We start from the raw sequence: 12,562 nt of genomic DNA, 5'->3' as shown, positions 1-12,562 counted from the left end.
TCAGGATATCTCAGGAGTGGTGGTGGTTGAACCATTTACTTGATCCTTATTCCCAGTTACTTTTCACTCCTTTGTCCTGCTTCCTCTCAGCTTGCTCTAAATGTGCCCCAGAATTTAAAGAGAAAGCAGCTATTCATTAACCTAAAAAGGACCCTCATGCCTACAGGGTCAGATCCTGTTAATGTTGCATATGCTGTCAGGGCAGATTTGCTTGTTAAAAGGTGCACCTAAGACTAGAGTGAGGAAAGTGTGTCCCTCCACATGTCGATTGACTGTAAGTCCCAATATTCCTCACTATTGTGTTCAGTAGCATCCAAAGAGACACACATTCCCCGCGTCTTGTATAGGAGCTATACAGTTACCCTTCCACTTTTGCAGGTTTGAGATTTGTGTCTTTGTAGAAGCTGCTTAGCAAGGCTGACATCTTCACTCACTGCTTCCCTTCAGCCTCTGAGCCAGACAAAAGCAACACCCTACCCTCCCTTTCCCACTTTGCCAGGCTTCTCATCCTCCACATTTTCCAAAGTCCTTCCACTTTTTCTCTCTCCCAGTCTTCCGCATCCTCCTTTCACATCAGTTGAAAGGAGAAGAACTTTGGAAATGAGGCAAATGCAAAATGGGGAAGGGAAGGTGTGTTTCTTTTCACTGGCTGAGAGCAGAAGGCAAGAAGGTGAATCCTCCATGGTGGTTGCTGGTAACATCAGATTGTAAGGGGAAGTACTTTGGAAATGTGGGGAGATGATGTGTTGCAAGGTTGCAAAGAGAATTACGGGTGTTGCTCTTTTTGTGGGAGAGGAGTCTATCATTCATTCAGAAAGCTAATGTATTCACAGTTTGTTTCCACTTTGTGGCAGTCGGCTGCCCTTAACCCCCATGAATGTGGAGGGCTGACTGTATATCCAAGACTAAATAACTATGATATTGAATTTGATGGCATTCCCATGATCTGTCAGTATTCTGCCCATAACAGAGAAGGGTTGGAGTTTGTGGGGAACCAATTGTGCTCAGGGGAGACTATTGTATGGTGAATAGCTGGATTATTCTGGCATTCCCTCATTGTGTTTTCTCTGGAGCAAAGGTCTATGTATTCCAGCAGTCACATCTTACATAATTTTACAGGAGGGGTGGCCCAATCACATTTTCCTCCAGCCGATCCGGGAGGCGCCAGCTGCACATTGAAGGAGCTTCCTTGGAGCTTTCAGATGACGATACAGAGAGTAAGGGCAGTGATATCAACGAGCCTCAGGCTGCCCAAACAGAGTGAAGTGTTGTACAGTCAGCATCCCTACCAGTGTGACTTTCCCCCTGTATAATTGGAAGAAAGGACAATGATCTTATTGGCCACCAAACTGCCTTGTGGCCCTTGACTTGCCTTAGGCAATACTGGCAGAATGCTAGGCCATGCACTGCGAATCAGTCACAGCACATTGCTAACTGGCTTGGCTCTGTCATAACCTCCTTTGGATATATGTACCACTGCTTGTTATACATATTAAAATGTTTCCAGTGCTTTTTACGTTGAGGTATCCATTGTAAATCCACTTTCTAAGGCACTAGGTCAAGAATGGTGCTTCCTTTGCTCCTTCTACTATGCCATTCCAGGATGAAATTCCTGGCAGCTGACTCCGCCTTTTTTCTATGCATGCTTAGTTGTACAGCAGTGGCAATCCATTTCTTTGGCGGTCTTAGTCTTGCTTATATGCAGGGCCTGACTGCTCCCTTTTCGTTTCATTCTATGATGGACTCAATTCAATGACTGTGAAAATGCCACAAGGGACATTGGGGGAAACCTGTGTTTGAAAGGGGCATCACATCCTACTGGTTGTTTGTGCTACCAATGAACACATGTCCATTATGGGTAGCTCTTTATCTTTTTCCTTCCAGACTTACATAGTACTGTGTTCTGGCAGAGTGACTAGGTGACTGGGTACTAATCATTTTCTACCTATTTGTAGAATTGTATAAACATGATAGCCTCAGCATGAAAATTACTCTCCATTGCTGAAAATGGTTTTCTTTCTGAAGTACTGGAGACAGTGGTAGTGGCTTAGTGCTGAAGCTCTTGCCAGCTACTTTGGTGCCCAACAATGTTTCTCCAAGAGGACAGTAATTTTGAAAGTACTTGTAAAGGGAAACATCCTTGGATCTGCCCTCTCCCCCTTTTCATATTCATCTAGACAGTGTTAACGGCATCTACCTAGTATCCTTTTGTTTTATAGCTGAGAACTGACATTTACAGAAAGTGCCTTAGACACTACAGTACTAAGACAATGTTACATATATAATTTGCCTATAACAAATGATTTAATGTATTAATTTTTGTTCTCCATGTCATGTTACACCTATTCTAGTCCAAGTGGTATTATTGATATTCAGTGATAAGGATGAATCAGTGTTAACTATGAAATCTTGATCTGTTACAACATGCTTGAAAAAATATCTTTGGTTGAAAGCTTTAACATATGTTACAGAGCTTTTGTTTTTGTGCGCCTGGGTATTTCTTAATCATAACTGGCTGTTGACCACCAGACATCTGACTGCAAATACCTTCTTTGTATTCCCATATTTCTAGACAATGATTTTTGTAAGACAATAAATTTATTCATTCTAGAGACTCACTAATGTTTGGGCTGTTTACTTGAAAGGCAATACCCACTCTTCCACATTTAAATAGAAACTGAAAAATATAACACCTATATTATACGTGTCAGTAATCACATGGCAATCATACCTTATCTAAAGGCAAACTGAGGCCTAAATCCCATTGCTGTTCCAATTAGGAAAATAGCATTTATGTAAATCTCCTTGGATCGAGACTTCAGGAGCTATGAGGATTTACTCAGCAGTATATTACCCTTGAAATGCATCAAATGTTGCACTTCTAGGCATTTAAACTATCCATTGGCAGTTTTGAAAAATAAACTGAATTTGTTAGCCAAGTAGAAAATAACTTGTAACAATTCAGGAAAAGGACAATATAAAATGGAATGGAAACACACAAAACAGATTAATGCATTTCCTACCTTTGAGTACATGAAAGGTGTATCAAAAGTCACCAAATACCTGCATTCTTACCTCTGCAGTATCCAATCCCGATTTACGTTGTATAGGAATTACACGAAGGGTGAAGAAAAGTAATTGGGCTGCTGTGAGTTAGGAAAATACACAGTGAAATATGGGACTATATGAAATTACTAGGGAAGAAATACAATCAGTGTATGATTTGGCAAATGGGGCTAGGCATAAAGAATTAAAACACCTTTTTGTACAACTCTTCAGATTGGCGAGTTTTAATGAAAAAATGTTTTGAAGTCATGTATTGTACTCTGTCCATAGCTGTAGTTTTTATTAAACTCAAGTCAAAATATGTATGAACCTGCAGCAACAACAACAAACACACGCAGTGTGGATTATTTTGTCTTCTCCAGATGCATAGAATACAGTGGGTCCTCTTCTTCTGCAGGGGATCCTCTCCAGACACCCCCCCCCCCCAATAAGGCAAAATGCTTGTATGCTCACGCCCCATAGGAAACAATGGGGCGTGTGCATGCGGCAGCACGGTGTACGCGCGCAGACACACATACCATTGATTAGATTGGTGCACAGCTTCCTCATTAGCAGGAAGCCACGTATAGTGCGCCCGCGTATGGCACGGGTGCAGTGTACTTGGCTAAATAGGCCTCTAGATTGAGTTACTCTGTGTTTAAGCCATTTTCTCTTTCTTATCTCCATGACAAATCAGGAAAAAGAAATGGAGGCCAAGAATGATCATTTTAATCATCTTGAGGATTTGCAGACTTAAATTTACTGTCTTTGAAATTAGACATGAAAAAGCTCCCTTGCAGCCACACATCTCACACAGCTGAAGTAACAAAGTTGTCCCCTCTGTTCATTCTCTAGATGGGTTAGGAGCAATCCACAGTTTATTCCCTGTGCACCAACTGGAGAGGCAGGCATCTAAATTCTTTTTCACTTACATCTGTTGACTTCCTTCTCTTGCCTGTCAATTTTTTATTTCCTTCCTTACCAGCTGGATGCACATTCTCTTAGTTTGATCAGTGCTAATTAGTTAAAAATAAGAGAAAACGGAGACTAATCCTAAAAAAGGAAAGGTAGCAAATGAGGAGACTGAAAAGGAAAACACTGGCCCAAAAACTTGCTGTGTCAGATGCAGCAGCAGAAGCAATCTCACTGACTAGTGCCCAACAGGTGGTGAATACTGCAAATATTAAAGAAGAACAAATCTAGATGTCCGCTGCTCAATCAGTATTAAAAAGATTATTTATATCATCAAGTGTGAGTAAGGAGCAAAGCAGTACTGCCTCCTATCCTCTGCCAAAAAAAGAAAGAGCAGAAACCAAATTTAGGGAGTTCAACTGTGTGTGAGATTTTAAAAAAAGAAAGATTAACAAGAATAAAGAAATATTAAAAAGAATAAAGGAGCAGAGGATTATATCAGTATAGCAGCTAAAACAGTGGTTTGCCAATCATTCTTGCTTTGCCATTGGGCTGTGGATCAGAAATCCAGAAATAATTAGGCATATGTGCCATTAAAGAAGAGCGGCTTTTGTGAGGAAAAAGTTTACAGAAAATAAAGATAAGAAACAAGTCATGTAGAGAGAGAAAGGTGATAAGCCTATTTGTAGCAATTACTCTTCTTTTTTTCGGGGGGAGAGAAATTATGGCAGGCAGAGTGATTACAACAGTGGCAGGTTTCAGTGGAACAGAGGTAGAAGCCAATTCAAAAGACAAGGATTCCAACAGCAAAGACAAGGTGCAGGTCACACCACGAGATGTGGAAGACAACAGTACTGACATAAAAAATATTCTGTTAAGGGGGGGGGGGAGAGTTGGAGGGAGATAAACACAGACTGCTGGGTGATTCAGGCCATCATTTGGGTACAGGATCTTGTTCTCCTAAAGACCTGAAAACAGATATCGTCCCTTACTGATGCCAAAAGCAAAAGTGAAACAGGAGATTGTCCAGCGAGGGGGGTATCATTTTCTGCAAATTGGGGCTGTAGAACAGGTATCTTGGAATCAAATTCAGAGGCTTATATTCCATTTTGTTCATGGAACAATGAGTCATACCGTCCTGTATTGGATTTAAAGTTCTTGAACAATTTTATAAAATATCATAAAAAATTGGGGGGATGGCAGTTTGCAATTTAATGATGTATAAGTCAGAGTCAAATTTTGGGGCCAAAATGCTGGCTTTTTATATGGCCCGTGGATAAGTTGAGGGTCAGACTCAGGGAGACAGCTCAGATGGGGAGAGGTTGTGGGGCAATCCGTTGCTCTTTGCAGCTGGTCCCCAGCTGGGCTTTACCCCACAGAGGAAGCCCAGCTGGGGAGAGGTTGTGGGGTGATTGGTTGCCCTTCCCAGTTTCTCACCAGCTGGATTGTCTCTTGTGGAGGCAGCCTGGTTGGGGAGAGGTTTGGGATGAAGTACCGTATTGGCCCATGTATATGTCAGCCCTGGTTTTTGGGGTCGAATTTTTACCTAAATTTCTTGACTTATACATATGGTAAGTTAAGCATATTTACATGTACCAATGCCCCCAAATTGCAAGAAATATCTTGACTTCAGAGGAAGCATTGTCAGTTCAGAGCCCTTCCATTTGGTCTCAGCTCTCAGGATCTTCACTAACTGCACATCTCAGGAAAGTGTGTGCAACTATATCTGTATTTGGACGGTAGCTTGGTGAAGGCTGGTAGCAAGGAAATGATCAAGGATAATATATACAAATCATTGCAAGTATTGCAAAGGCATCTTTTCCCAGTGAACTATGAGAAGAGTCACCTAGAGCCAACCACATCTCTGGCTCATTTGGGGGCATTGATAGACTCCTAGAAGAGGGTCTGTTTCTGTCACAAGAAAGGAAAATGAAAACTAATAAGGAGTTAAGACAGTTGCTAAATATGGGTGTCAGTGGATTTACTATTTCAGGCAAAGATCCAGGGACTTCTGATAGCAATACAACTACAATTATTTCTTGAGCAAGATTTCATACTCGCAAACAGCAGTTCCTCATGCCACATCAGATGGCAGTAGTGAAAAAAGGCACCGCAAAATCAGTGTGCCTTAGTGTTTGAAGCAGGGCATAAGGTGGTGGCTGCACGACAAACATTTGGAGAAGGAAACATCATTCCTGATTCTTCCAGAAATCATAGTAACTACTCATGCAAGCTTCTCTGGACAGCACATTGTGAGGGCCATTCAGTTCAGGGGAAATGGACTTACCTGGATTTGAGATTCAACATCAATTATTTGGAGCTGAAGGCATTGAGCTAGCACTGTTGGGCTTTGCACCTATGGTCAAGTGGAAACATATAGGTGTGCTCTGACAACAGTGAAAGCATATATTGGCAATCAGAAAGTAGTACCAACAGTGTGCTTGATTCAACAATCAAACAAGACACTTGATCAAATATTTGCTGTTGTTTACAGCAATGTACCTAAAAGTTTCTTTAAATGTGGACTATTCATCAGGCATATCATTCAGCAAAGGGAATGGGCTTTGAACACAGAAATACCTCAGCAATTAGAAACATGTCATGGTCTGTTCCAAAGAGATTTGTTTGCATCTGGGGAGAATTACAAATTAAAGAGATATTCAATAGTGACAAAGGAACAGTAGTACATTATGTGTTTTTACCTCTGCCAATCATTCAGTAAGTATTGACAAGACTCCAATTGGAGAAGCTGGAGTGTTGTTGATAGCTTCATACTGGTCAAGATAAACATGGTTTCTGAACGTATTACAGTTGTCAGTTGGGAAACTATGGAGACTTCCACAAAGGCTGATACATAAGGGTCCAGTATCACATAAAAATCCAAGTTGGTTGCAATTACCTGCATTGATATTGAGAGGAACATCCAGAGTCAACAGGGATATTCAGAAAAGGTGATTGATACTTTTCTAGCATCTAGAAGACTCTATCATAGTATATTGGACATGATTTGGAAGGCATTCAAAGATTGGTCTGTATTGCATGGAGCAACAAAAGTTGATGATGTGCTTGATTTTCTTCATGGCAGGATAGTAAAATGGTTTAGACCAAATACTTTAAAGAGGCAAGTTGCTGTTTTCTCCATGATTTTGCTTTCAGAGGGATGTCAGTTATCCATCCTGACCTCAAGAGTTTTTTTTTTGTTTTTTTTTGAAAGGCTCAGAGCATAGATTTTTCTCATGGGATCTCAGTCTAGTACTAACAAAGGAACCATCTGAACCCCTAAAAGAGACTTTGGTCCCCCCCCCCACGTAAGGTGAATTCTGCGTATGCTCAAAGCCGCGTATAACGTGGGCGCACTGTAGTCAATTTAGCTACAACGGTCTCCGAATTAACTGCACTATCGTACTTCATAATTTATGCAAATTTAATTAAAACGGTTTGACATTAACGTTGGATCCATCCTTTCTACCAACAAGGTTAGCTAATAAAGGAGTGTTTCAGGATAATCATTTGCCCAGTTTTTGTCCTAGACATCCACTACAAACACAACTTCAGATGTTAAAAGGGCAGTGAAGTAATATATAAAGAGAAAATCAGATTTCAGACATGCTGAGACACTATTTGCATTTTTTAATCCAAAAACATGAGGAAATAAAGCAATCAAACGATTGCTAGTTGGTTAAATGTTTGCATATCCCTGTGCTACAAGTACGTGAAAGTGCCAAGACCAAACCAAGTAGGGGCTCACTCCACCTTCCCAAGGTCAGTGAGCACAGCATATGCAGTATCTGCATCTCTTCATGAGGTTTGCAATGTGGCAGGGTGACAAGAACTTTTGACATCCATTAGACATTCAAAACTGCTAAGTACAAGTCAGCACAGGCAGCTTTCAGACACATGCTGTTACAATCAGCAAGGTGGTTAGAAAGCAGCCATGCCCACCTGATGTTTGGAGCTTGGGTTTCTCCCATTGGTTTGTGGATTGCTCCACCATCCAACCCATCCAGAGAATGAAATGTTGGTACTTATGAGAAGTCATTCATAAATGGTAGGAGGAGCAGTCTAATCCCACCCAGAAAGTTGCCCCTGCTGTTCATTCTGAATGCCCCATCTCACAGTCCCTTCAGAGGTATAAATGGGTCTGACTGAAAGAAAACTGAGCATGAAATAGCCCATCTTAAAATCAGCTCTAGGTATGTACATATTTGAAAACTATCATGGTTCCTTGCTATTGTCTTAAGGTCAAATGTACAGTTCCTGCAAGGACCTCAACTTAGACCTATAAAATGTTATGCTGTTAAGTCTGATGGAGGAACTAGTCTCCCTAAAGTGCCGGGTACAACAGCATTGAGCCATCTCACAGTGACAGCTAAAAATCCTAATTTGAGAAAGGAGTGAATATATAAACATTTATTTATGCATTCATCAGGACTGCAAAGTAGAGAACCACGTAAGTTTATCCTGTGTCCTTAACCAAGTAGCTGGTTAAGCAAAGAATAAGAGGGCAAGATGTGCAAAGTCTGAGGCTGAGGTAGGGTTTGCATGTTTACCTTGCTCAGGATCATGTTTGGCCCTTTCTCCAAGCCTTTGGAACATGTAGTCTCCCATTTCAATGGACCAAGCCTTTTCACACCTAAGGGACTGGGATGAAATTACATTTCAAGGGCAAATCAAGTCCTTCAGAGGCTTCTTGGTTATATTCAGGAAGGACTTGAAAACCTTCCTGTTCCAACAGGCATTCCCCGAATAAAATCCTGTGGGCCTCCCTCCTCTTCCGTGGCCAAGAGGTTGGGCTATGGGGCTTTTTGCTTGTTATTTTTTATATGATTGTTGTATTTGTATTTTAATTCTTCTTGTCTTCATGTTTTGTATGATTGTATTTTAATCCTTGTTGTAAGCCGCCCTGATTATAAGAAGGGCGGGATATAAATAAAAAAATTATTATTATTATTATTATATTTCTCATTGAGAGGGGAAATTTTGGGGAAATCTTAACAGCTGCCATAGAAGGCCTATACCATCTAGGAACATAGATAGCCTTGAAGGAACAGCACGGGGAGACAGTGCAGGCATTGTAATCATTCTGTTGTAAAGCAGCTCTTGAAAAGTAAGAATACTTAATACTTGCACAGTTTTAAAGGAATCTTGCTCATAGAATCATAGAATTGCAGTTAGAAGAGACTGCAAGGGCCATCCAGTCCAATCCCCTGCCATGCAGGAAATCTCAATGAAAGCATCCCTGACAGATGGTCATCCAGCCTCTGTTTAAAGACCTCTAAGGAAGGAGACTCCACTACACTCTGAGGAAGGAGTGTGTTCCACTGTCGAACAGCCCTTACTGGCAGGAAGTTCCTCCTAATGTTGAGCTGGAATCTCTTTTCCTGCAGCTTGCATCCATTGCTCCTGGTCCTAGTCTCTGGAGCAGCAGAAAACAAGCTAGCTCTCTCCTCAACATGACATCCCTTCAAATATTTAAACAGGGTTATCATATCACCTCTCAACCTTCTCTTTTGCAGGTTATATCTGTTCATTTCATTTTTCCACCCTAAGTGCAGTACTTTACATTTCTCGGTGTTGAATTTCATATTGTTAGCTTTGGCTCAGCTTTCTAGTCTATTCAGGTCATTTTGAATCTTGATCCTGTCCTCTGGGGTACATGGGCTCTGCTATTATGACGTAATTGATGCATAGCATCTGCAAGTCACACCACACCAGTTGCATCATGAGTGTGCCATTGGCACACTCACGACATAACTTTGGCGGTGCAAAAAGAACCCGTTTTTTCTGGCTTTTTTTACTCCAGAATGGCAGTGCACAGTTTGGGGGTTGCGCCGTTCCTTTGGAATAAAAACAGGTGCCAGCAGGCCGCCTTTCTTGGCGGTGTGTACTGCGCGAATCTCATCTTTTTGCTTAACGTTTATGCATTTAGTAAATTTTGGCGCGGTACAGACCGCCAAAAAAGCATGGCCTGGAGGGAAGCCTCAGCTGCCAAATTGTGAGGCTTCCTGCCAGTGGAAAAAGAACCCGCAAAAGGGGGGGTTTACGCTGCAGTAGCGGCATAACAAGTGCACTACTGGTGCACTCATTACGTAAGTGCTGTGCAGCGCAGTGCCACGCGGACACTGTGCAGCACTTATGTAACAATGATGGTGCCCATGTAAACAGGGCACCGCCATTGTTACGCCTTCGTCACATGCAAGGGTTGCGGGGATATATAGGCGTGCTGCCTCCCCCAGGCAACCCTCGCATGTGATGAGGGCGCCTGAATGGCCAGTATGTACTGGGTCATAAATTACTATTTCGTTTTGATACACAGCAAAACATTTAATAAGCAGCATACTCTTCAATCTAACCCATGATAGCGCTCTAAGCTTTTAAGTTCTAATCCACCCTAGCAAAAGAAAGTATCAATGCCTGCCTCCATTCCGATGCTGTAAGAACATGTGACGTATGGCCATTTTCACAGTGAAAGAGGTTCTTTTAGGCTTTAACATGATTTAGAAAATCTCACTTTTTATTCTGCATTTTCCAGGAAATAGCGTTTTTCCTTCTTTTTTGAAAGGTGTGGTGTCAGGGATTGTAGCATAGTTGGGGCGGGTGGACCAGATTGGTGGGTAGCATTCTCCATCCAGCAAGTGTGTTGTTGCCATTTTATTTTTTAACGTCCGGAGGAGTCACATGGAACCAAGGGAAGGTTGATAATAGATAGGGTATGGGACTTTTGATAAGGGGAATTTTTTTGGTAAGCCACAATTACGACCCTGCCCTTCCCAAGGTGGGACAAATAGATGCACTTTACATGCATCACCTTTTTTCTCTTTTTTTGCAAAAGGAAATATGAAAACAAAGACCAGGAATAGCAGTATTAAATGAGAACGGAACAAGATTTGTGACAGGCTTTTTGAGACACAGACTGGTCACTGGGTTGAGAAAGGCAGGAATAAATTTCATATGGAAGGTTTTTTGCATACATTACAGACAGATTGCATTTTGTCTGAATTGAGGGGGTGGGTGAAATCATAATTTTTTCATGCTCACGTTGGGATTGCCTAGAGACATTTGGCTGTTTTGGTATTTCAGTAATCTGAAAATAATTGACTTTGAGAAAATAACAAGCATGACCTTCAACTACTAATAGATTAAAGGGAAACATGCTTCTAATTATTCAGCAACAGGCCAGTCAGAGGACTTTCCAAATTTGAACAAAATTACCTTTCCACTAATGTAACCAACTTTACATTTTTTGCCCATCTCCTCTCTCCATATTTTCCATTTTGTTTCCAACCCCGCCTGAGGCTTGGGAGGCCTTGAGAAATGTGCGACTGACATTTCTGATCTAGCAGCAACATTCTTTAATGTTGATCTACCTCAATCTCAGTCCCAACATGCTACGTAAATATTAAACCAATTGATTAATTGATGTTCATGTGCCAGGAGAAATTTTTAAAGTTCCCTTGCTTACACATGATCAGTCACAGGGGCCACAAAGGTGGGAATGGGATAGCCATCCAATGAGAGTGCAAGAAGGGTGGTTAGACTGACAGAAAAAACAAGGAAGGCTACTGGTTGACAGGTGTAATGCGTGCTGGGAAAGAAAAATAAAGCAGAGCCACCATGTGCAATTTTTTTTTAAAAAAAAAACCAATACAGCAATCATGTGGAACTGGTGTGCGAAGAGACAGTGTGGCTGTCAATACACATTTGGTGTGGATTATAAGGATTGAATGTGACCCTACAAGGAGTCAAGACAGTGCAGGATATTCCACAGGAGAGCTAAATTATTAGGCTAGTGTGGGTCTGACCAGAGAAGCCTGTTCCATGTAGAATATACCATTGAAACACATCTGGCGAACGTCAGTGCTCGAGAACTTAAAACTGTAATTTTCTTAACAATGGGAGTTCCATGTTGCATATAGTTGGAACTACTGTACCATAATGGCTAAAAGCAACATTCAATTTTGTTGTATATAAGCGATATCTAGTTCCCCTGAATGTAATGAGAAAAAGACCCAAAAGGTGAACTTAGCCTTAGTAAGAGAAATGCTGAAGAACTGTTTTCCATGATGGGGTAAAGAAAAGGGCAGAGTGACATCTTTGAAAAATGCTTGTTGGTTTACTTTAAGTCAAAATAATGGATGTTGATAAGGAATGTGTAGACTTAAGTACAAAGTTGAGAGTGATATATGGAGCCCTTTAATAATAACAAGATTTGATAAAAGATAGAATGTGGCATAGGGGTTCTAATGCATATTAATTGAGCTGTGATGTATTCAAAAAATCTTTATTTTGATCAAAGTAATGTTTATATGTTTAAGTTTTGTATTGACCAATACAATTTGTCACAGAGCTTTCTTTGTTGCTTATAAATTGTGGAATTTGGTTTTATTCTGGGCCTGAGGTTGGTTGAAATTGGAAATTCCATTCTGAGGACTAACAATAAATTTATTTCCTTATCAATCTGGGTCTTCTTCTGGTTGATTTCTGGTCTGTTAAGAACCCAACATCAGGGTAGAGTTAGTTTGGATGATTTCCACCACAGTACAAGGAACTTACTTAATTTATTTAGAATTTCCATGAGTTGCTGTATTATAAGATAAAAGCAGAT

General features: G+C 40.9%; 1 protein-coding gene across 4 annotated transcripts in view; it reads left to right on the top strand.

The window, feature by feature from the left end:
• MYH10 (myosin heavy chain 10) overlaps positions 1-12,562 on the top strand; it is a 126,733-nt gene that overhangs the window by 112,691 nt on the left and 1,480 nt on the right. For 3 of the 4 annotated variants that reach the window (XM_042449137.1, XM_042449136.1, XM_042449134.1), the window contains one exon: positions 1,120-2,618. The exons of the other annotated variant lie outside the window; for it this stretch is intronic. In XM_042449137.1, the coding sequence (XP_042305071.1) occupies positions 1,120-1,264 (145 nt within the window). In that variant the 3' untranslated portion in view covers positions 1,265-2,618. Of the gene's footprint in view, positions 1-1,119; positions 2,619-12,562 lie in introns of those variants that run through there. 4 annotated transcript variants of the gene reach the window in all.

Source organism: Sceloporus undulatus, chromosome 2 (genome assembly GCF_019175285.1).
Source record: "Sceloporus undulatus isolate JIND9_A2432 ecotype Alabama chromosome 2, SceUnd_v1.1, whole genome shotgun sequence".
In the NCBI taxonomy this organism is placed as follows: Eukaryota; Metazoa; Chordata; class Lepidosauria; order Squamata; family Phrynosomatidae; genus Sceloporus; species Sceloporus undulatus.
Note: the sequence above shows the minus strand (reverse complement) of the source record. Positions and strands in the feature narration are given on the sequence as shown.